Source organism: Myodes glareolus, chromosome 5, assembly GCF_982192425.1.
Source record: "Myodes glareolus chromosome 5, mMyoGla1.1, whole genome shotgun sequence".
Taxonomy (NCBI): domain Eukaryota; kingdom Metazoa; phylum Chordata; class Mammalia; order Rodentia; family Cricetidae; genus Myodes; species Myodes glareolus.
In genome coordinates, this window is record NC_142030.1 from 17,258,345 (window position 1) to 17,282,593 (window position 24,249).

The window sequence follows — 24,249 nt, forward strand, 5'->3', positions numbered from 1 at the left end:
CAGCTAGGGCCTATGGGTTTCATTAATGAGCTGCATGGATCACAGCTAAAGTTAATGATTAAGGAAAAAAATGACTTTCCAGGAGCCAGGATGGCTCAAATTCTCTTAATGCTGAAAGGCTCAGTTGCAGGTTTCAGTGGGCACCATTAGCAGAGACAAAACTTTAAATAACTTCAGGTTAGATCAGATGCTTTGATAATAGCTTGTTCAGAAGGACACATAGCTGAGGTGAAAAAACAGAAAGCAGCTCAACTATTACTAACTGACGCACTTGCTAGGGTTGGTTGATAATCAAAGGTGATGGTTAATTCCTTATAACCGTTTCTGCCCTCACTCTCCTGATATATAAAAAAAAACAAACAAATAACAAGTGGGTATGTACCCTAAAGATTTAAAGTGGAGTTGACTGATTCTTTTTCATATATAAAAGTCATTCCTTATAAGATTATCTTTCAAGATAAGTAACAAAGTAATTGACCCTTTCTTTGTAACTGCAAAATGTAGCCTGCCAGTAAAAGACATGGCTGAGAAGAAGAGCTTGCTTGCCACATGGTTATCTACAACAAGTTTCTTGGATGTGAATGTATGTGGTTCTCGGCATAATTTGTTTTCCACTTGTAATAGTAAAATGTTTAATCACATAAGGAATATGGAAAACATGCTGGGTTTTACTGTTTGTTTTGTAGTCGTTGTAATCATACACTTGAAAAACAGAATGTAACCAAATTGTAATTTTTATATTGCCTGAAAGATTTTGCTGGATATATAAGCTGTAGGGGAAAGAATAGAGTTAGGGTAGAAGACACTTAAAATGGACTAGAAGGGAAACATCAAGGATGAGAGAAGAAATAGAGAATGCAAAATAAGAATAAAGACAAGGTCTGATGGAAACCATCAAGAGAGTGTGTATCTTTTCCCCTAACTCCCTCAGATAAAAAAAAAATTTAGTTTGTGCTGATGCTGTGGACTCCCGTCAAGCCCTGTGCTCCTTGGAGGCTGGCCCCCAGGCAGCCATAGTCTCCACACTGTTTAAAAGTCCAAAGTCTCCTCTGAGACTTATCTAACAGTAACCCTGGTAAAATCAAAATCAAAAGGCAGATCACATACTCCTAACATACAATGGTACTGGACAGACATTGCCAAAGGGAGGAAGAGAAGCATAGTGAGGAAATACTTGGGTAAAACAAGAATGAAAGCTAGCAGGGTAAACTCCAGATTCTACATCTCTGCATCTGATGTCAAGAACTCTTTACAGCTCCAACTTTCTCCAGATTTGCTGACTGCAAAGCTTTTCTCTCTCTCTCTCTCTCCTCTCTCTCTCCCTCCCTCCCTCCCTCCCTCCCTCCCCCCCCTCTCTCTCTCTCCTCTCTCTCTCTCTCTCTCTCTCTCTCTCTCTCTCTCTCTCTCTGACTGGCTCTACTTCCTGTTAGCAGCTTTCTTTGGTTCATAGCCCTAGTATCTCCAACATCTTGGGGTTGGCAAGCAATCCAGGCTCCATGCAATGCACTTTCCAGGTTTCCATGCAGGGAGACCCCTGACACAAGCCTGGTTTTAGCAACTTTCCTTAGCTATGGAGGGAAAATCTCTAACACCTTTCTGTATCCTTGAATCGAAATCAAGAATCATATGGTTGAGGTTGCCAAGTTCTGCTGATTGCTAGGGCTAGAACATGGCTTTCCATTCAGTTACATCTGTATCATCTTTCTGTTATCAGTGATTTCCTTCATTTCTTATTTCCTTTAATTCATTTTCACAAGTTACAAGTTTAGCTGGTTGGGGTCTCACCATGAGGTCACCAGTCCCATTTTTTTTTTCTCATTTAACATCTGACTTTTTAAAAACTTTTTATCTCCTTGAGCACTGGACTTAGATCAATTACACTTCCTGGTGCCCCTTTTCTCCTCAAACTTTGCATTTTTCCTTGCACGGCTTGCTCCTCTTCATTATATGTGTTCATAAGAGTGACCACTAATAAGCAAACGACAGAGTCAATACAAGGCTGTCTTGAAATCCTTCCACCAACACTATTAATCCAAAACTCTTCAATTTAGCCTCAGGTAGATTTTTCAGAAAAGGCAAAAAACATTTACATTCTTCACCAAAATATCAGAGGAATGGTCCCTAGGCTACTTACAAATATTCTTCTCCTCTGAAATCTCTTGGTCTGGGCGGTCATAATCTATATTGCTCTCAGCACCACCGTCTTCCATGCTCCTACCAGCATGGCCTGCTAAGCCCTGCTTTAAGCATTCAACTTCTTTTCTAGTCCAAAGTCCCAAAGTCTGCTTTCTGACAATAAGCAGCACATGGTCGGGCCTGTCACAGCATAACCCTGCTCCCTAGTATCAACTTCTGTCTTGGTCACTGTTCTATTGCTGCGAGAAGACATCGTCGTGACCACAGCAACTCCTCCCCACCACAGCTTGCTTGCTGTCTGTCTGTCTGTCTGTCTGTCTCTCTCTCTCTCTTTCTTCCTTTCTTTTTCCTTCCTTCCCTTTCTGTCTCTCTTTTCCTTTTTATTTATTTATTTAATTTACAACCTGGCCACCACATCCTCCCCTCCCAGGGTCTCTCCCCATTCCCTCCCCCCCCCTCCGGCTCCCACCCCCAATCCTATCCTCTTCCCTTTCCATCCAGGAAAGGGCAAGTCTCTCATGAGTATCAATAAAACATGGCATATCAATTTGCAGTAAGACTAAACACCTCCCCATGTATTAAGACTGGGCAAGGAAATCCAGTAGGAGGAGTAGGGTCCAAAAAGCCAGTAAAAGTGGCAGAGACAGCCCTTGTTCCCACTGTTAGGAGTCCTGCAAGAGGACCAAGCTACACAACTGTCACATAAATGCAGAGGGCCTAGGTCAGCCCCAGGCAGACTCCCTAGTTGTCCATTCAGTCTCTGTGAGCCCCCCTGAGCACAGATGAGTTAATTGTGTGAGCCTTCCTGGGTTGTTCTTGACCTCTCAGGTTCCTACACTCCTTTCTCTTCAAAAGAAAGCATTTAGTTGGGACTTCCTTACAATTTCAGAGGCTTAGTTCATTATCATCACAGTGGAGAACATGGCAGGATGCAGGCAACTATGAAGTTGAAGAAATAGCTGAGAGTTCTACATCTAGATTCATAAGCAGCAGGAAGAGAGAGCTGCTGGGCCTGGTTTGGGCTTTTGAAACCTCAAAGCCCACCTCTAATGACATACTTCCTTCAACAAGACCACACCTACACCTGCTCATCCTTCTCAAGTAGTGCCACTCCTTGATGACTAAGCATTCAAATACATGAGCCAGTGGGGCCATTCCTATTCAAACCACCACAACCACCAAATTACCAGAGCATACCCTTACGAACGAATCTTGATTCTTAATACAGCCTACAAGATGGGTTTGGAGCACTGTAGAGTGCCAGAGTATAGGAAGAAAAGGGTTAAAATCAGAGCAAATCAAACCAATAGGAGGAGGATGTCAAAAGGGATACATAAGCCTAATGAATGACTCCTAGAAAAAAGGCAATGTCATGTTATAACCCAAGACCATGGAATAAGTACATAAATCTGTAATGATATAAAAAAATTGATCAAATAAATGAGTCAGAGTAACACATAAGTCTCCAAACACAGAAAAAAACTATAAAAAATTCTGTAAACTTCAGCTTTAAGAAAGTTGAGTGTGAACCCAAGAAATGGCTCAGGGCTTAAAGGCACTTCCCACCAAACCTGATGAGCTGAGTTCTATCCCTGGGATACACATGGTAGAAGGAGAATTGCCTTCTGATCTCCACATGTGTGCTGTGGTAAGCAATGCACACACACACACACACACACACACACACACACACACACACACACTACCAGGCCACATTGGTAGTATAGACCATCAGCATGATCTGATGGCAATAGCTCTGGACCTTCGGGTATTTCTTTTTGAGACATCTACCTCCAGTCTCACTATGAGAAAAATCTCAGATAAATAGCAGTTTATTGGCATTCTGCACAACACTGACCAGGAACCCTCAAAATTGTCAATAAATTGTGGCCAACCTACAAGTATAAGATGATAATAGAGGGAACTATCTTTGCAATAATTGTATAAATATAAAACCATTCTAAAATAAGAACTTTAACAAATGAATGGAAGGTAAGAATATGTGAGCCTTGTATTTTAAAATCTCTTTCATAAAAACCTCATATGAAGTGCCTATATGTCAAAGGCAGATAAATAGATGGATATTTTAATATTTCTCTTTTATTTGTTAAACAAAAGGAAACAAGAATATTTCTTCTACAGTGGTTTTTCTATCTTAATGTGGATACAGTGCTGAATTAGAACACAAATGTGAACATGTTTTTAAATAGTACGAGGCTGTAGACATGAAATAGGAGGTTAGTTAAGCAGCAGTATGAAATGTTTACCACTGATATGAATAGGACAATGAGTTGGTTTAGGCAGGATTAGGACGAGTTAATGACCAGGGACTGGGGCCAGTCAAAATACACCTCTGAAGGCTTCTGAGAGGGCTCAGTTGGCTGTGGTGTAAGCCTGTCAACCCCTGGAATACAGACAAAGGAAGATGAGGGCTGGCTCCATAAAGCTATCTTCCAGCCTCGACACACATACCCTGGCATGTCTCCACTCCGCACACGACTTCTGCAAACACATGCCGCACCTCGCTTCCCTTGCTCCCCACTAAGATAGCCACAGGCTCCTGAGAGAATAGTAGTAGCCTATATTGATTTTCCTCAGTATGCTTTAGTTGTAACAGAATACAAAATTTAAGTCTTCAAAACTGTAAATTTGTAACAAATATAAGGAAGGGCTGACACATTTGCTGTGTTCCACCTTACCTATGTTTTTAAGGCATCCCTTCAATAGAGATATTCACAGCACATCATTAAGGCACAGAAATGACCCTCTCTTCACCCCGATAAGAGAATACTCAACAGAGAGATTTACAATTGTTTTTTGTTTTGGTTTGGATTTTTCGAGACAGGGTTTCTTAGAGTAACCTTGGCTATCCTGAAACTAGCTCTATAGACCAGGCTGGTCTCGAACTCAGAGATTCGTCTGCCTCTGCCTCCCGAGTGCTAGGATTAAAGGTGTGCACCACCACCGCCCGGCTAGAGAAGTTTACAATTGTAGAGCTCAAGCGCAAGGTCAAGATATCTATAGTGACTAAGCTGAACAAGGGGGCCATAACAGTGTTTTAAGCTGGTTTCAGGAAGCTTAGAAGACTATCCATTAAGTGTATCCATAGCTTACACTCAGTCCTCAAAAAAGACAGGCAGCCTGTGTGATCTGACCTAAGATGATGTCTGTACTTACGAGAGAAGGTTTCTGCGCGTACCATTCTAACTCTTCTTTGCTGGAACTTTCTGGATCGTATACCCATATGGTGACAGTCTATAAAAGAAAATATGAGAGGCACAAATCAGGCTAAGTGGGTTATAAAAGAGAAGAGTACACTAAATTGGGAGGGGGTGGAAACAGAGGGTGAATCTTGGAGTAGTTACGGGGAGGGATAAAGGTTAGTATAAACAAAATACATTTTATGCACACATAAAATTATCAAAGAATATTAAAAATACACAAAACATTTGCATTTCCTTATATTTTATACAAATTTCATTTTGTTGTTGTTGTTGTTGTGGCAAAACCACTCAATTTAATTTTAATTCTTAATTATTTCAAAAGTTTTCATTACTGGGGTTGAAGCGATGATTCCGCGGTTAAGAGTACTAGCTATTCAGAGGGACTTGGGTTTAATTCCCAGCACCTACATAGGGATGGGTATACAGCATGAGATATTAACTACAGCATTATCGATAATTATTATATTAAATGTATTCATGGCATTTAAGTTCTTGCGGACTTCTGGTGATGGTTTTAGCTGCACCTCAGCTAGCCATAGTGATGGTCTGACCTTTGCTTCTTGGCTGTTTTGTTGAGATGAGCTGAGTGACATGATTCTCTTACTTGCTTCTATAGTGATTCTTAGGTCATAAATATGGGGATGGAGTCTTTTTTTTTTTTTGGAAAATCTTAGTGATAAGTCCCTAAGTACTGTGATGATGTTTTATAGCCTTTGTTTTGATACTATTCTAGGGAATGCTGACAGATTCCTGGGGTGTATAATACCAATACACAATAGTATATGATTGCCTTTTGTCTTCTAGACTTCTATTTAAAATTTTATTTATTATCGTGTGTGTACACGTGTATATGTGGTTGGTGGTTGTGTCATGGTGCATATGTGGAGGTAAGAGGACAATTGTGTGGAGCTGCTTCTCTCTTTCCACCTCTAAGTGGTTCTGGGAATGGAGCTCAGGTCACCATGCTTGCACGGCAACTGCCTGCTGTTGATACTTCTTGTTGATATTTCATGCTAACTTTTTGCATATTTTCAAAAAGATGTCAATAATTTTTGGAACCGTGTCAAGTTTTAGATTTTAGAATTATACCGGATTTATAAACTGAATAAGCAGTTTTGTATAATGCTTTTAAGCAAGCTGTAACAACACAATAATGAGGGTAGGGACTTGTCCTGCCTGCTACTGTGTGCCCAGCACATCGATTAAGAGATGCTAGAGATCAGATAGTCATGATCTGCTGGGGCAGGATTAGCATCGTTTGCTCTGCAAAGGCAGCAAGGACTCAGAGGAGACCATCTGCCGCTGGCGCTTTTCAGAACATTTGTAAATTTCTTCCCACTCTCTTTAGTAGAATTTGGCCTTGCCACCTTTGGGGTCAACTCAGTTAAATCCAGAAAAATCTAGATTTAAAAGGCATTATTAAAGAGTTTTGTGCATTATATATTTTGCCTAACTGTAATTATGTCTCCTTTGTTTGGGGGTATAGTGTTTTAGATAGGGTCTTGCCGGGTAGCCCAAAACTGATTGTTCTATATCCTTGATAACATTTGAGATTACCGGTTGATTGAACCCATCGATTGCTGAAGATAACCTAGAAATCTAGACCTTTGTCTCTGGAGTGCTGACATGGACCAGCTTTGATCCATGGGCCACAGGCATGGACTAGTAACCACACACAGTGCTGTTATATGGTGCTGGGGATTGAACCAAAGGCTTTGTGCAAGACAGGAAAGTGCTCTACCAAATGAGCTACATCTCCAGTCTTTAAATAATTTCATGGAATTTGTTTTGAGACAAGAGCTTGCTTTATAGCTCAAGCTGGCCTCAAATTTCTTATTCCCCTACATCCTCCTCCTGATTGTTTAGATTACAAATCATACTTGGGTCCTGTAAGGCTTTTGTATTTTGTGGGTTAGACTTATCAAATGTACCATGTAATAAAACTGAGAACATCAAATAATACTAATTTATAAAACCATGATACATGCTACATTATATTCATAAAATATATGTTAACATATATTTTGTGAAAAGAGCATATTTTACCAAATAAGAACAACCAAGACAATGTTTGCTAATAGTTTCCAATTTTCTTCAGTGTTTCAACAGAAGACACTTGAATAATGTTTCTGCTATTTAATAAAAGAATATTGGAGAAAAAAATCCACCTTGTGTAAATATATGGTTGACCTTCCTTGACTAGGCCTCCTGGCCAACTAAGGGGTCTTCAAAACACACTCTGAGCCTTGCTACTCTATGGAGAATTTATGACAAAAGTACTTTGGGAAATTCCTCGCCTGGAAATATAAATGATAAATGGAAAACATGCAGTAATGACATGTGATGGATATGCAAAATTGACAAGAGTTACCTGGGTTAAATTTTCAAAATTGTTTCTGTTGGGAGAAAAATGAAATACATTTTAATAAACATGGTGTAAGCATTACTTAGAATACTATACTTTCAATATATATGCTTCTTTGTTCTTTTTTTTAATTTAACACAAATCCACTTTTATTTATTTACTTTTCAGTAGTTTAAATCCAGGAAGGGTACAGCATCACATGGATGCTGTGTCCAAAGGCCTTTGTAAGAAGATGGCTTCCGAATTTGGCATGAGCCATGCCAGTGTTTCCATACCTGAGTGTCCTTTCCTGGATCACTCTGGCTGAGTGTGGTTTGCCTCCAGGATCCACTGGGCTGGTTTTTTGCTTTATGCACATGTGCACAACTCTTGCCCAAGTAGAGTTCAGTTTCATCTCCACCATAAACACCTTCAATTTTAAGAAGAGCTATATGGTCTCTTTGGCTCCAGAGACCTCACTTACAGCCAGCAAAGAACGGCCTTGTACCACAGCCCTCCAGACACATTTGCCTTTTAGAAGTCCTGTTCCCAGCAGGCTTCTGCCAGTGCCAAGACGGTCAAAAGAGCAAGATACATGTTTCTAAACCTTTGGATATTCTTTTTACATTTTATTACATAATTATAAAGAATTCACTGTTAAATATAAAACAAAAATGAAGCAAACCTTAAGATATATCTACTTATTTGCCAAGGCATCTTTAGCCCGTTTATCATCACCAAAGGCTGAGATACTTGGGTCTTAAGTGTATGTTATTAAATTAAAAAAATAAAACCAGCTATTCTAAAAGGCTACATACTATATAATTCCAACTATACGTTATTCTGGAAAATGAAAAGCTATAGGAAAAGTTAATGAGAAAAAAGAAGCATGATTTCTGTGGGCCATGTAGGAGAGAAGAATGAACATGTGGGTGCAAGTACTTCAGGATAGTGAAAACATCGTGTGATCCCAGGATGAGAGACCCATCATCATGCATTTGTCTATACTCATAGAAAATACAACACCACGAGTGGCTGACTGATAACACAAGCTTTAGACTTTTGGTGCCAAAACACTGATATAGGTTTAGCAGTTAACATAAATATGCCAAGAACAGGTGGTGGTGGTGTATGCCTTTAGTCCCAGCACTCGGGAGGCAGAGACAGACAGATCTCTGTGAGTTTGAGGCCAGCCTGGGCTACAGAGTGAGTTTCAGGACAGCTGGGTCTACATAGAGAAACCCTGTCTTGAAAAACCAAAACAATAAAAATAAAATAAATATGCCACTGTGGGGAGCCATGTTGATAATGGTGTACATACATAGTAGCAGAAGGGGGACGACTCAGCAGGAATTGCTTTCTGCCTCCCTCTCAGCTTTCCATGAATTTCAAACTGCTCTAAAGGAAATAAACTCTTTAAAAAAAAAACCCTGAAACTGTATTCAATACAAAGGCAAAATCTACTAAGAAAATGTAATTTTAGAGCTGGGCAGTGGTGGCACTCACCTTTAATCCCAGCACTAGGGAGGCAGAGGCAGGTGGATCTCTGTGAGTTTCAGGACAGCCTGGTCTACAAGAGCTAGTTCCAGGATAGCCAGAGATACATAGTGAAACCTGTCTCAAAAAATAAAAAGCAATTTTAAATTTTGACTATTTACAATAGGAACAAAATGCAAAGTAGGAAAAATTAATATTCACATACCTTTATGAAAAATTAACAAAATTTTGACATGCAAAATAACCAAAATAAATGGAATGTTGTATAATATTCTTGAGTAGAAATATTCCTAAATAAATTAAAATATTAAAATACAATAATTTATGTTGTGGAATAATTGTTTTGTACACTGTGAAGATATCTCTTTGAAAGTCACCTTCTGACTGGTTTAATTAAGAGCTGAATGTCCAATAGCTAGACAGGAAGAGATTAGGCAGGACTTCAGGACAAAGAGAGAAGAGAGGAGATGATCCGCAGTGCTGTTGAGATGCCAGAGGAAAGGAAACTAGAGGAGGAAGGGGAAAGAGAGGGGGAAAAAGCCATGAGGCAAAACATAGATGAATATAAATGAGTTAATTTAAGTTATCAGAGCTAGTGGGATAAGTCTAAGCTATAGGTTGAGCTTTCATAATTAATAAGAAGTCTCCATGTCATTTTTTATGAGCTGGGAGTGAAATGATCTGATGCGAGTGGGAAGAAAACACGAGATGCGAACAAACCCACTTAGGAGTTTATTAGAGCAGGGAAGTGCATGCAGGACTGAGAAAACAATGTACCGAGAGAGAACATGGCGCCTCCAGCTTTTAAAGGCTGCCTAGCACATGCTGCACAGGGGGATGACATGACTATGTCACACGCTGATGGTTCGCGACCCATGCCTTGCACATGCACACAGGAGGTTTGTGTGACTATGTCACACGCTGATGACACAGATGATGGGCGACCCACGCATGCATGCAAGGAATTTAGTTGAGTTACACGTGGAGGTAACCACGCATGCGCGCACGTGGGTAACACGTGCCCTTTGTTCCCAAGGGTCTGCCCAGATGTGCCTGCCTTTAGGACCCAGAAGTGCAGCCTTATGGGTGGCTGAATAATTATAGGTGGCCCAAAGAAAACTCCATCTACAAAATTACAACACAAATTCCCGGGGCATAGATGTAGTTGAGGGATACAGCATTTGTCTACCAAATATAAATCCCTGCCTCAATCCCCAGTATCACAGAAACTAAATAAAATAAATAAAAATAAAATCCCAACAAAATTTTACAAATCATTCCAAAACTTTATAGGGAAGAAAACAAGGTTGAATGTAGCTAGGGTTAGGTATAGTAACATTGGTCTATAATCCTGCTATTCAGGAGGCAAAGCAGAAGTGTAGTTGTTTTGTTTCGTTTTTCTCTTTGGGGGGCCCACCACCCAACTACCAAATAAATACTTGTAGACTTATTCTTACTTATAAATGCCCCATCTTAGCTTGGCTTGTTTCTAGCCAGTTTTTCTAACTTAAATGACTCCATTTCTCTTTAACTACATTTTGCCTCTGGGCTTTTTAACTTTCTTGATTCCAAGTGTTTTTCTTTCCTTCTTTCACTCTGTGGCTGGCTGACTGGCTGGCTGGCTGGGTGGCTGGCTGGCTGGGTGGCTGGCTAGCTGGCTGGGTGACTGGCTGGCTGGCTGGGTGGCTGGCTGGCTGGCTGGGTGGCTGGCTGGCTGGCTGGGTGGTGGGCTGGCTGGGTGGCTGGCTGGCTGGGTGGGTGGCTGGGTGGCTGGTTGGCTGGCTGGCTGGCTGGGTGGCTGGCTGGGTGGCTGGGTGGCTGGGTGGCTGGCTGGCTGGGTGGCTGGCTGGGTGGCTGGGTGGCTGGTTGGCTGGCTGGCTGGCTGGGTGGCTGGCTGGGTGGCAGGCTGGGTGGGTGGTCCCTGCTGTCCTCCTCTCCTCTTCTTTTCTCACTCCTCCCTCTTCCCCCAAGCTTAGATTTCTCCTGTTTATACTCTCTGCACACCAACCTCCTCTATCCTTTCTCCTGCCTCGCTATTGGCCATTCACCTCTGTATTAGACCAATCAGGGTGTTTTAGGCAGGCAAAGTAACAATGGTTGCATACTGTGAGTGGAGAATCAAGAGTTCCATTGAAGAAATGTGGTATTTTACAAATCTAATCAACACATTAATCACATATGGACCGATCATTGAGAGTATCAAAAGAATAAACAACAATCCAGCAACAGAGGACAATAGGATTGTTAGCCAAGGGGACCAATCAAAGAGCTTATGGAACCAAGAAAAAGATTGTTGTCTTTCGTTTTGCCCTTTGAGGAGACTCCTTTGAGCTCTTGAAGAATGTTTTAAATGACTCCCAAGTGGTTAGTATAGAAACAACAGGACTTACCCAAGGCAGCACTTAGCCTTCCTTGTTTTAGAAGTCGAGACCCCTTCTGCTTGGTTAGACCATTTCTGCTAAAGAGTCTACTTGTTGTTCAAGGTATGAGGTCACTGCCTGGAGGCAGAATATGTCTTTTTCCATGGCCTCAGAGAAACTATTGTAACTGACTTGGCTAATAATTAGTGCTGCTGCTCCCTGGGCAGCTTGACCCACAATACCTATTCCCACCATTATGGGGATGAAGATTGGCATTCCTCACTTATGTCATAGCCCCAGGCAAGTGTCCAAATGTTTCCTGCCAGCTCGGCCATCATAATAATATATTCGTGGGAAAATTTGTACTAAGACACAGATCTCGGGTCAGTTTCCTATGGTGAAAAAGATAGTTGATATACAGGGGTATAAACCCATGGAACAGGCATACCAAGACCCTTGGATTGACTATTTGATGGAGTTGCTTAAGTTAAGAGTATTGGAAGACCATGTAAAAGTATACATATATTCGTCATATTGATGAATAGGTAGTTTTGTCTAAGGGACAGTTGAGTTGCAAGCCCTTGAAGGTCACCTAGGCTTAGGGGGCCTCCCAGGGACAAGCTGTTCTGTTGGTGAGGGACACAGTCCTGAGCATTACAGTTGGCTGTGTGGCCAGAAGACCTAAGCCCATATAAAAAGTGAGTTCCTCCCTGGTGAGGTGGCATTTTGGATTATCTGGGTAGTTTGGAGCTAAGTTGCAAGGACGTGAGTGGGAACCAGAGAGGCCAAAGGAGGTCATGTAAAAAGGTCCTATGGGGAGGACCAGAATCCTAACTTGTGATCACTGTATAGTAAATGCCATTCCATGGTCATTACCAGACTCAGATAACCTAAATCCCTAAGATCTTCCCAAGTCGCAGGAGCTATAAGCTTGTGGGTGTGCAGCATCCCTTCCTTTAACTTGGATTATAATAGGGTCACAGAATATGAGTTTGGGGCAAGAACTATTAACAGAAGCTGATATTGTTATAAAGGGGTCCTTGTCAACATTCCAAGAGGGGGCCCACATTTTACATCTCCAGGAAGGACACCAGAATTCATTTTGACTGGTGCAGGATGGGGTAGAGACAGCTGGGCAAACATAGTAATGTTTCCTTTGAAATTCTCCTGGGTCAGGCGACCCTGTCAGGGAGGAGCAGAGGTGTGAGCACTGGTGGCATGGCTGGGCGGCTCCACCCGGGAGGAGTGGAAGGCCCAGCAACAGCAGCAAAGCCTGGCCGCAAGGACTTCCAAAACCTATAGAGAGAAGTTACTTGGGGGAAAAGTAGCTGTGTCCTGTTCATTCTCTATACGTGATACCCAGCTACATCAATGACCTACAGAGAGGCTCAGAAGCACCTGCACCTAGGCGAGCAACCACTTGAGTCTTAGAACCCCCTGCAGCTAGAAGAGAGATCACCAGAGGCTCTGCCCTGACTACACCTAGAGGAGCAATCAATGGAATCACAGCCCCCAACTACACCAATTGGAGAAAGAGAGACCACCCCTGAAGCAAAGGCTCTGCCTGTACCTATTGGAGGAAGAGATGAGTAGACAACAGGGTAAGACTTCACTCAACAAGATAAAGAGCGATACAGCACCTCCAGGAACTAGCATCTTTAGAACAGCAAGACCTGAACATCCTAACGCAGATGAAGCAGAACAAAATGACCCAAAAAGATAACTTTAGGATAATGTTTGAGGCCCTTAAAGAGGAAATGAAAAGCTCCCTTAAAGAAATGGAGAAAAAGACAAACAAAAATTGAAAGAAATCAACAAATCCCTTAAAAAAAGACCAAGAAAGAGCAATCAAACAGGTGAAGGCAATGGTTCAAGACTTAAAGACTGAAATAGAGGCAACAAAGAAAACACAAACCGAGGGAATTCTGGAAATGGAAAATCTGGGAAAACAATCAGGATCTAAAGACGCAAGCATAAACAACAGAATACAAGAAATGGAAGAGAGAATCTCAAGCGTGGAAGATATCGTAGAGGTAATAGATTCATCAGTCAAACAAAATGTTAAATCCAACAAATTCTTAATACAAAATATCCAGAAAATCTGAGACACCATGAAAAAAAAACCTAAGAATAATGAGGATAGAAGGAGAAGTATAGCTCAAAGGCACAGAAAATATATTCAACAAATCGTAGAAGAAAACTTCCAAACTAAAGAAGGACATGCCTATGAAAATACAAGAAGCTTACAGAACCCCATATCTGACAGAGGGCCGATCTCCAAAATATACAAAGAACTCAAGAAATTAAACACCAAAATACCAAATAATCTAATCAAAAGTGGGAAACTGATCTAAACAGAGAAATCTCAACAGAAGAAATTCAAATGACTGACAGACATTTAAGGGATTGCTCAACATCCTTAGCCATCAGGAAAATGCAAATCAAAACATCTTTGAGATACTTTACACCTGTCAGAATGTCTAAGATCAAAAGCACTGATGACAGCTCATGCAGGAGAGGAGGTAGAGAAGAAGAAACACCCCTCCATCGCTGGTGGGAATGCAAACTTGTACAAACTCTTTGGAAACCTCAGTACAGCGGTTTCTCACAAAATTGGGAATCAATCTACCTCACGATCCAACAATACCAATTTTAGGCATATATCCAAAGGAAGCACACTCATACTGCAAGGACATTTGCTCAACTTTTTTCATAGCAGCATTGTTCATAATAGTCAGAACCTGAAAACAACCTAGATGCCCCTCATCTTGAAGAATGAATAGAGAAAATGTGGTACATTTACACAATGGAGTACTACTCAGTGATAAAAAAAAAACACCACCTTAAAATTCACAGGCAAATGAACGGAAGTGGAAAAAAACCATCCTGAGTGAAGTAAACCAGACCCCGAAAGACAAATATACTCACTCATAAGTGAATATTAGACATAAAACAAAGGATGACCAGCCTACAGCCTACAACTCCAGAAAAGTGAAGTAACAAAAAGAGGACATAAAGAGACACGCACTTGGATCTGCCTAGGAAGGGGAAATAGATATGATCTCCTAAAATCTTCATTTAACAACTGATGGAAGCAAATGCAGAAATTCAGACACAGAGTGGTTAGCTGTGGAACTAACCACTGGACAGATCTCCTGGAGTCTTGTCCAGGAGAGGGTGGAGCCATAATATGAGCAAAGGGATCAAGACCATGATGGGGAAACTCACAGCAAAAGCTGACCCAAACTAGTGGGAGCTCACTGACTCCAGACAGACAACCAGGAAATCTGCATAAGATCAATCTAGCCCCCCTCTGAAAGCAGGTGACAGTGGGTGGCTTGGGCAGTTTGTGGGACCACTGGCAGTGGGACCAGAAGCAATCCCTAATGAATGATCTGCCTTTTTGGAGCCCATTTTCTATGAAGAGAAACCTTGTTCAGCCTGACACAAGGGGGGACTTGGTCCTGCCTCAGTGTGGTGATGTGGCAGAATTCATTGACTCCCCATGGGAAGCCTTACCTTTTCTAAGGAGCAGATGGGGAGGAGGGAGGGAAAGGTGGGATAGCAGGAGGGGAGGGAGGGGAACTGGGATTAGTATATAATATATATGTACATATATATTATATATTACACATATAAAAATTCATATATAAAGAAATTCTTCTGAAAGATTTTAGTAAGGACTAGAGAGTAACATGCTTTCCTAGGTTGAGAAACCGAGTTGGAAAGTTCCCCTATGAGTGGGTCTCCCAGGTATCTGATTGAACATTAGTTCTGGCATTAGATAACAAAAATTAGTCTTAAAGATTGGGACTACCTCAAAAATCTGTCTAGAACACCTCAGATATTAGTTGCCCTGTCCAGAAGTCTGTGCGTCTCCAAATAAAAGTAACAGGAGTGGGTATTGGGAGGTTCCCAGAGATTCTGGGAATCAGATGTTACCTTAGAGGTGAAATCTGGTCCATTGTCTGACCCTATTACAAAAGGAAGTCCATACCTTGGAATGAGTCCATCAATGATCTTCTTGACTACTATTTCTCTTTTAGTGGGGAAGGCTTCTACCCAGCCTGAAAAGGAGTCCACAAAGACTCGGAGGTGTTTATGTCCGTATTTGCCAGGTCTTACATCAGTGGCGTCCACCTCCCAGTGGACTCCGGGGTAAGTTCCTCTTTCCTTCTTGCTTTGAGAGGGCTCTTTTTTCTTTTCTTTTCTTTTCTTTTCTTTTCTTTTCTTTTCTTTTCTTTTCTTTTCTTTTCTTTTCTTTTCTTTTCTCTTCTGGGTTAGTAGCCTGGCGAGGAAGGCATTGGCTCACATAGTCTTCCACCAATCGATTTATGTTGAAAAGTTTGAATTTTCAGTGTCCCGGGAGTTCTTTTAATTCTCTTTGGCCTGAATGTGTTCTCCTGTATATGTGGTGTAGATAAGGGACTAAATGTGTTCTCCTGTGTATGTGGTATAGATAAGGGACTTGGCCAGTTTGGCTAGCAGAATGACTCTTTTGTCTTCAGTGTACCTCCATGGGTTTTTAATCCAGATGCTTGATAAAGAGGCAAAGTCTTTATCATCTCGGGCAGAATAATACAGCATCTCAGGCAACACAGGTTCTGGAGTGTTATCAGGGCAGCCTCCTCAGCTGCATGACATGCTCTTCTACTGCCCTGGGCTTCATAAAAATTTCCCTTCTGCTGTCCTTGGCAATGGATGATGGCCAGTATTTTGGGGAGCCAGAGGGTTGACAATAATAAGTCTAGGATTTCTTGTTTATTTTTAATAGCATTTTCTCCATCAGTCAGCAAGTCTCTTTTTCTGGAGATGGCCCAATGAACATGTACTGTAGCAAAATATTAGCTGTCCACATAAACATTGATAAAATTTTCCTATCTTTAGGGCCTTGATGAGGTCAACATTTCACTCTTTTGTGCTGAAGTGCCAGAAGGCAAGGCTGTGACCCAGATCGTCTCTGGGGGTGTCGCTATTGCTGCCCACGCATACCTGGTTCCTTCCCAAACGAAGCTGTGGCTGTCCGTGAAGTATGTGAGGTCTGGATCCGGCCAGGGTAAAACAGTCATGCCTGGTCAGATTCCATGTACTTACTGCACTATCTCTGTGCAGTCGTGGATGATGTCTGAATCTGGGTTAGGCAACAGGGCCACCAGGTTGAGAGAAGTGCTTGGCAGGAACCTATTGTGAGGGAGATTGAGGAGCAAGGCCTGGTAGTGTGTCAACTGGGCATTGGTCATCCACTAATCAGGGGGATTTTTGAGAACCCCCTCTATCAAATTGGGAATAGTTATGGTTAGAGGTTGCCCCAGAGTCAATTTGTCAGTGTCCTTGACCAAGAGGGCTGTAGCTGTGACGATACAGAGGCCATGGGAGCCAATCACTTGGACAAATAGGTCACAGGCTGCATCCAAGGTCCAAGGAGTCAGGACCCCTTAGTTACGCCCACTCTCTCATCTAAGAATAGTTGGAAGGGCTTATTTATGTCTGACAGAGATACGGTGGGGGCCTTTAGCAGGACTTCCTTTATAGCTGAAAAGATCCCTTCTTGTGTCTCAATCCAGAGGAAGGACTCCTCAGTACTATGAGTGGCCTCATATAGGGGTTTGGCCACTTCAACAAATCCTGGTATCCAGAGTTAGCAGAATCTGGCTGAGCCTAGAAATTCTCAGATTTGCCTTTGGGTTTTAGGGGCCAAGATATCCAAGATAGTCTGTTTCCGGGCAGGTGTTAGCCATCTCTTACCTTCTTTTAGAATGTATCCCAGGCATGTAGCTTCTGAGACACAGATCTGAGCCTTTTTAGCTGACACTTTATATCCCTGCTGATCTAAGACTTGCAGTAAGTTTCTAGTTGCCTGTAAGCAAGAGCCTTCATCCTTGGAAGCAATCAAGAGATCATACGCTTTAAAAAACATCATACACATATTGAAGGAGGCTTACTTCAGAGTGTGAGGCCTGGTAGTTTCTCAAGTCTTCATGCATGGCTTCATCAAAGATGGTTCAGGAGTTCCTGAATCCTTGGAGTAGGTGGGTCCAGGTGAGCTGCCTGCTGAAATCCTGGTTTGGGTCATGCCATTCGAAGGCAAAGACAGGCTGACTCTAGGCTTCCCGGGTTAGGCTCTTGGCTTCCAGTGTCTTTTTGTCCAAGCCAGGGTTTCTCTGTGGTTTGGGGGCCTGGAACTCACTCTGTATACCAGGCTGGCCTCAAACTCACAGAGATCTGCCTGCCTCTGCCTCCAGAGTGCTGGGATTAAAGGTGTGAGTCACCAATGCCCAGCTTTGAAGAAGGAGTATCTTTAAGGTCTGGAACTAAGTGAACTTGGAGCTATGGTGAGAGGGAACTCAGGAGGGTACAGGGGTTGGGAAGAGTTGAATGAATATCTTCAACCCATTTGTTAACGTCCCTAAGGTCCTGCACCAGCTGATAATCACTGGTCCCGGCTTTTTGACTGGCAGAAGCAGGGTGTCCCATGGATACTGGTAAGGCACTAGAATTCTGTACTCCAGGAGCAGGTTGAAGTGATTAGTGATGCCCAGTTTGGCTTCTGGAGTCATGGGACACTACCTTGCCTGGACCAGCTGGGCATTTACTTTTAAGGCAACTATGACTGGGGGCTGCTGGATTGCTAGCACTGGGGAGTTGGTCTCTACCCATATTTCTGGGATAGAATGTTGGAGTTTGGGACTGGAGAGATGGCTCAGAGGTGAAGAGCATTGCCTGCTCTTCCAAAGGTCCTGAGTTCAGTTTCCAGCAACCACATGATGGCTCACAAGCATCTGTAATGGGGTCTGGTGCCCTCTTCTGGCCTGCAGGCATACACACAGGCAGAATATTGTATACATAATAAATAAATAAATAAATAAATAAATAAATAAATGTTTTTTTAAAAAAGAATGTTGGAGTTTGAGTATTAAAGGAACCATTCCTAAAGCACGTGTCTGTGGGGGGGGGGGGAAACCTGTATTCTTCTTGGTTCAGAAAAAAGGCATAGATTTCATGGGGGAGATTGTCACCCCCTTCCCAGTGAAATGAATTTTGGCTTTCATTTTTGCCAACAAGTCTCTTCCCAAGAGGGGTAGGGGAATTCAGGGATAACCATGAAGGAATGGATAACCTTTTTTCTTTCCAAGTTCACAGTTCATTTTGTGGTCCATGGATGCAAGACTGTCCCTGTATCCTTTTGAGCATGTGTTTGTTTGTCTAATAGAGGCCCTAGCAGGTTTTTAGCAGCTCACAGAATCGTGAGCTCAAGTGTTCACTAGGAAATAAATAGGTTGCCCCCTCAACTTGTAGGGTTACCCAAGCCTTGAAGAGTGGCTTTGAACCCTGTCCCCTTCAGTTATCTAGGCCTGCCAGTTCAAGGACCTTTTGGCTATATTTAGTTCCCTTTTGTCCTTTCTTTCTCTGGGGATATTCCCTCTTCCAATGGTCCATTTCCTTGCAGTATATCCATTGATTCTTTTTGATATAGGGGCACTGGGATCTCCCCACAGACACTGGCTATTTGTGACAGTTGGCAGTCCCTAAGTCCAGTGAACCCCTGGCTTCTGTCTGCTACCAACAACATTTTGGCCAGTCCTTGAGTTTGTCTGTCCTCGGGTGACTCTCTGTTGTTATAAACTTTGGCGGCTATAGCCATTAATTAAGATAAAATTTTAACCTTCAAATCTGTGATGCTGCTGAAGTTTCCCTTTAATATCTGGGGCTGCTTGGTTAATGAAAGCCAGCTTGAGCACCATCTGATTTTTCTGGTATTTCAGGATCCAATGGAGTATAGGTACCATAGGCATCCATCAGGTGTTCAAGAATTCACTTGGTGGTTCATTCTTTTCTTGTACTACCTGACTCACCTTAGACAAATTTGTGGGCTGTCTAGTAGCCATTCAGAACCCCCCTATAAGAATCTGGTGACAGACTTTTAACCACTCCCTACCTCCAGCCATGTTGTGGTCCCATCTCCTCCCCTCCCCAGTCAGGAAATGGGGAGAGCAGAATTAATAGCTGTCTCATCATCTGTGGGGTGACCATCTTGCCCTGGAACCAGCTTGAGGCATTCTTGTCAGATTCTTTCTCTCTCTCCATAGTACTAAATACAACCTGGAAGATCTGTTGGCAGTTATACCAAGTGGGCTGATGGGCAAACAGCTTCTCGGTAAAAGACAGTGACTGGAGCTTCCAATTGCATAGATCACTGGTGACAAAGGGAAAATAGGCTAGGCGAGAGTTGCCCTCCACATCAGGTGGCCGCATGGTGCTGAGGGTGAGAGCAATGGAGGTCACAATTCATGATTTTCCTGAATGAATATGGAGCAGGCTTGGCCCAGAGATGAATGATGAGAGGGAAAGGGGAAGAAGGAGGAGCTGTGGGAGGGAGCAGAGGGTCTAGGGGAAGGTGATGCAGTAGGGGAGTTAGCAGCCATGCTATTCCCTGTCAGAGAGGTGTTCCTCATTTGTTATAGAGAGGAGGAGGGGAGTCAACAGCTCAGGATCAGAAGGGGAAGGCAAGACTGCAGGAGCATCAGACCGACGAGGCTTTTCTTTTGAATTCCTTTGTTGAGCAAGAAGAATGGCAGTCTTATTCTCGGAGGAAAGAATGAGGGGTTTTAACCAGGAAGGGGGTGTTGACCAGAAGACAGCATCAGGCCACAATGTAGGGGACCTGGTCTGGATGGTTAAAACCATGTCCTGGATCCTAAGAATAAGCTTATGATCAAAGGAACCTTTAGGAGGCCACCCAACTTGGAAGACTGGCCACTCTGCTGAACAAATGACCCTAATTCTCATATGGGTGGCAAAGAATGCTGCTGCATTCCTAAAGTCCTGAAAATGAGTAAGGATGAGGTCCAATGGGGGCTTAGATTTAGAGGAAGTTTGACCCATGGTGGGAATTAATTCACAAGGAAGTACAAGAAGGAGACCAACACCAAGCAAGACAAGGAGTAAACGAGAACAAGGAGACAAAAATTCGGCAGATGGAAGGAAGAATGCTACAAAATGGGCTACATGGTCCTGAACCAGTCCCGATGGGCTGCAAATGACCCAACAGTCATAGGAGGAGTTGAGGTGTCCCTTGTTCCCCTCAGGCTCAGAGGTCAACGGTATGTTTGCCTGCTCTCTATTGAGTCCCAGCTTGTCCATATATCAGTTACAAAAACCAGAGAAAAACATACTGATTGGCCTGAACCAGTAGAATAAAGTTGCTGGAGACTGCAGTGTCCTCCCAGATTTGCACAATCCTGGATGAGCCCCCAAAATATTGAGTCCTCGAGTTGTGCCAATAATGGGGACTAGACCACCAAAGTCTACTAGCCAAAAGGAAGCTTTATTCCAAACACCCTGGGGTACCAAAAATTTTTAGCTAGCTAGGGCCACAGGCAGAATTTGGGCTTCTGACACTGTGACACCAAGGGGAGGCCTCAAGCCTCTTCTTATAGTAAAAACCACAAGACAGGTGATGAGTCCAAAGAAGTTTTATAATCTTGAGTTTAGACCTTGGGTCGCATTACTTTCTGAGATTCACACCTTTTTTTTTGAGACAGGGTTTCTCTGTATATCTCTGGCTGAACTGGGATTCACTCTGTAGACCAGGCTGGCCTCAAACTCACAGAGCTCCACCTGTCTCTGCCTCCCAAGGCATGCCCCATCACCAACCCGCTGAGATTCATAACTTTTGATTACAGGTGTTAGTTCAAAATCTTTGCAAAAGCCTGTGGCTATCTTGACACAGCTGCTTTCCTCCCATAGTCAGAAGGGATGTAGGGCGGTGGGTCACAGAGAGGTTAGAGGCTAACTTCTGTGCACAGCATCTGTCAGCTCCAGTTCTAGGATATGTGTATAGGCTATAGGCACACAGTTTTTCCTGTTTCTGGGTTCTTCAGTTGCAAACAAATGCCTTGCAGCAGCATGGTGAAGAACCAAAGATTCTTGCTTAAATAGAGATGGAGTTTTAAAAAATTTTTTACCAAAGGAGATAGTTTATAGAAAAACAAACATATTGACTCAGTTTATTTTAAAAATGAAAAACTAAAGATAAAGTATTACAACATATAGCTGGTGTCTTAGTTAGGGCTACTAGGGCTGTGATGAAAACACCATGACCAAAAGGGAGGAAAGAGCTTATTTCACTCAGTGCCGTATAACAAACCGTTCATCACTGAAGAAAGTAAGGACAGGAACTCAAATAGGGCAGGGATCTGGAGATAGACGCTGAGACAGAGGCCATGGAGGAGTGTTGCTTACTGGCTTGCTCCTCATGGTTTGCTCAGCCTGCTTTCTTAAAGAATCCAGAACCACCAGCCCAGGGATGGTATCACCCACAAGGGCTTGCCTTATCCCACCAATCACTAAGAAAATGCCCTGTATCTTATGGAAGCATTTTCTCAATCAAGGTTCCCTCCTTTGGGATAACTTTAGCTTGTGTCAAGTTGGCATAAAACTAGTCAGCACAGTTGGTAAACGCTAAAAGAAAAGCATGGACACATTCTGAAGTATTCCACACAGTTTCTGGGGGGAGTTTGGGCTAGCTACTTCCTGGATAGCAGGTCTGTTTTGTGGAGGAGGTAAAACTGGCTCAGGGCTGTCCGGAGGCTCATCTTTGTCAGCCTCAGCTCTTGGGGTTTCTCTGCAGATATCTTAGCTTGTTTTGCTAGAGTGAAACTGCCAACTGGGTGGCGGTGGCTTTAACATCGGGAAGTGCACAATCAGCGTGCTGCAGGCTCCACTGTCTGGAGTAGGCCACTTCCTGGTTCATAGATGAGAGTGTCTCACTATGAATAGGGTAGGGAGTTTTTGACATAAGGGCACTAATCCTGACCACAAGGGTTCCATCTTTATGACCTAATCACTTCCCAAAGCCCCACACCAACAGCTAAAATTGAACTTGGGTGGGGACACAGGCACTCAGTCCATGGAGATAGATTTTCCTCTTTGGTAGCTCCCAAACTTTCTCCTTTAAGGGAAGCAGAAAGTAGCCCATTTGGTCACAGTGAGAGGTCTTATTTCACAATCCAGGCCTAACAGGAGTCTTTACTTCCAAATTTACCCTTGTCAATTGCTCAGTGGTTTCAGAACCCATGGAGGGGAGGCTAGTGACTGAGAACAAGAACAGAATCCTTATGTTTTCATGAGTGTCAGAGACTCAAATTGTCTCATCAGTGAGACTCTGGAGAGGTTGATGCTAAGGGACCATTCAAAGAAGATGATGAAGCTAGTGGCAATAACCATGATTTCCTGCAGATGTGTGATCTGATTGCTTCTGACCAGGGCACAGGCCAATCCTTAATGTAGCCAGTGTAAAGTGGGTTGTAGCATTATGGTCACATAAGTCACATAAACAACAATGATTTTTTTTAAGGAAGTAGAAGGAAGCTTTGCTTTAAGAAAACATGTGCAAAGTAGATAAAGAGGTGTACATTTCATTCATCCACAAAATATATACTGCCTTCACCATGATGCTAAAAAATTCCTTACCTATTAAATAAAGATAACGATTCTTACAATCTGTAGTCATTACGAAAACTAAGAAAAAGAATGTGTATAAAAAATGTATCTGGATGTTATAGTATACTGTGTGGTCACAGCCTGTCAGCAACAAAGGCAAGAGGATTGTCATAGAATGAAGGCCATCCTGGTCTATAAGCTAAGTCCAGGCCTGCTAGACGTATACAGAGAGACCCTGTATGAAAACAGACAGACAGACAGACAGACAGATATGTAGCCGCAGTAAGCGTTCAAATTGTAGTTGTTGATATTTTTTATAACTTCTAATTCAATACTGCTTTGGCAACACATTTGAGAACACCTTGGTTGGTAGATAAAGGTTTGTATGCTAATCATGATATGGATATGAATCTGTGATTTCTTTTAAGTGGGAGCTAAGTTAAAAGGTAAATATACCTTTGTAGTGTATGTTACTTACAGAGATGTAAAATACCACAAGAAGCAAACATGAGAATCACCCACTTTCAAATAGCGTTCCTCTTCCTGGGTCTAAAAAGAAATGCAAAAGAAAAAAGTAAGTTAAATTTGAGATAGACCAATGGGGATGTAAGCCTGAGCATCACAGAAGAACTGTTATTTAACTAAGAGTAGACAAAAGTAGATTTTAGACTAGAATCAATAACATACATACAGAAAGTATTCAATTCCTCAGCTTCTCTATAGTTACTGGAATGAATGGCAAATTTTGGAGATGCCTGGCAACTTGCTATTCTTATTGTGTCTCTCCTATTTTTCTCATGGACGTATGCTTCTACTCATCTTCTGGATCAGTGATTCTCAACTGCCCAGGGGACAGGTTATGTTTGGCAATGTGTGGAAGTGGTTTGGGTTATTCCGACTACCTGTTTGTTTTCTAAGTCAGCAGACCCTGTGTCATTCGTTTGCATTTGCACGTGTTTTCTTGAATTGAAGAAAGGGAAGTGGAATAAAAGATGGGTCTTCAGTTTGCCTTTGGTCCTGAGTATTGCCATTGGAATGTGTAACTTGAGACTTTGTAGGAGCCAACCACGATAAGCTTAATAGAAACAGACCATCCAAAGGAAGTTCTTAACTTCCAACCATTATCACCTGCCAGTGTAGGACCCAGCCAGGATAAGCTTAATGGAGGCCTGAGTCTCTCAATAGTTTACACTGAAGCAATACCTGGTGGCGGGAAGGACCACAAACTGAGATTACCCAGGCACCA

At 42.5% G+C, this 24,249-nt stretch overlaps 1 protein-coding gene across 1 annotated transcript in view; it reads right to left on the bottom strand.

Moving 5' to 3' along the window:
• The window catches only part of Catspere (catsper channel auxiliary subunit epsilon), a 120,881-nt gene that overhangs the window by 73,241 nt on the left and 23,391 nt on the right, over nt 1-24,249 (bottom strand). Inside the window, exons 5-7 of the mRNA XM_048436452.3 lie at nt 23,482-23,552; nt 7,732-7,756; nt 5,314-5,391 (exon numbers count right to left, since the gene is read on the bottom strand). Coding sequence (XP_048292409.3) covers nt 5,314-5,391; nt 7,732-7,756; nt 23,482-23,552 — 174 coding nt within the window. The remainder of the gene's footprint in view (nt 1-5,313; nt 5,392-7,731; nt 7,757-23,481; nt 23,553-24,249) is intronic.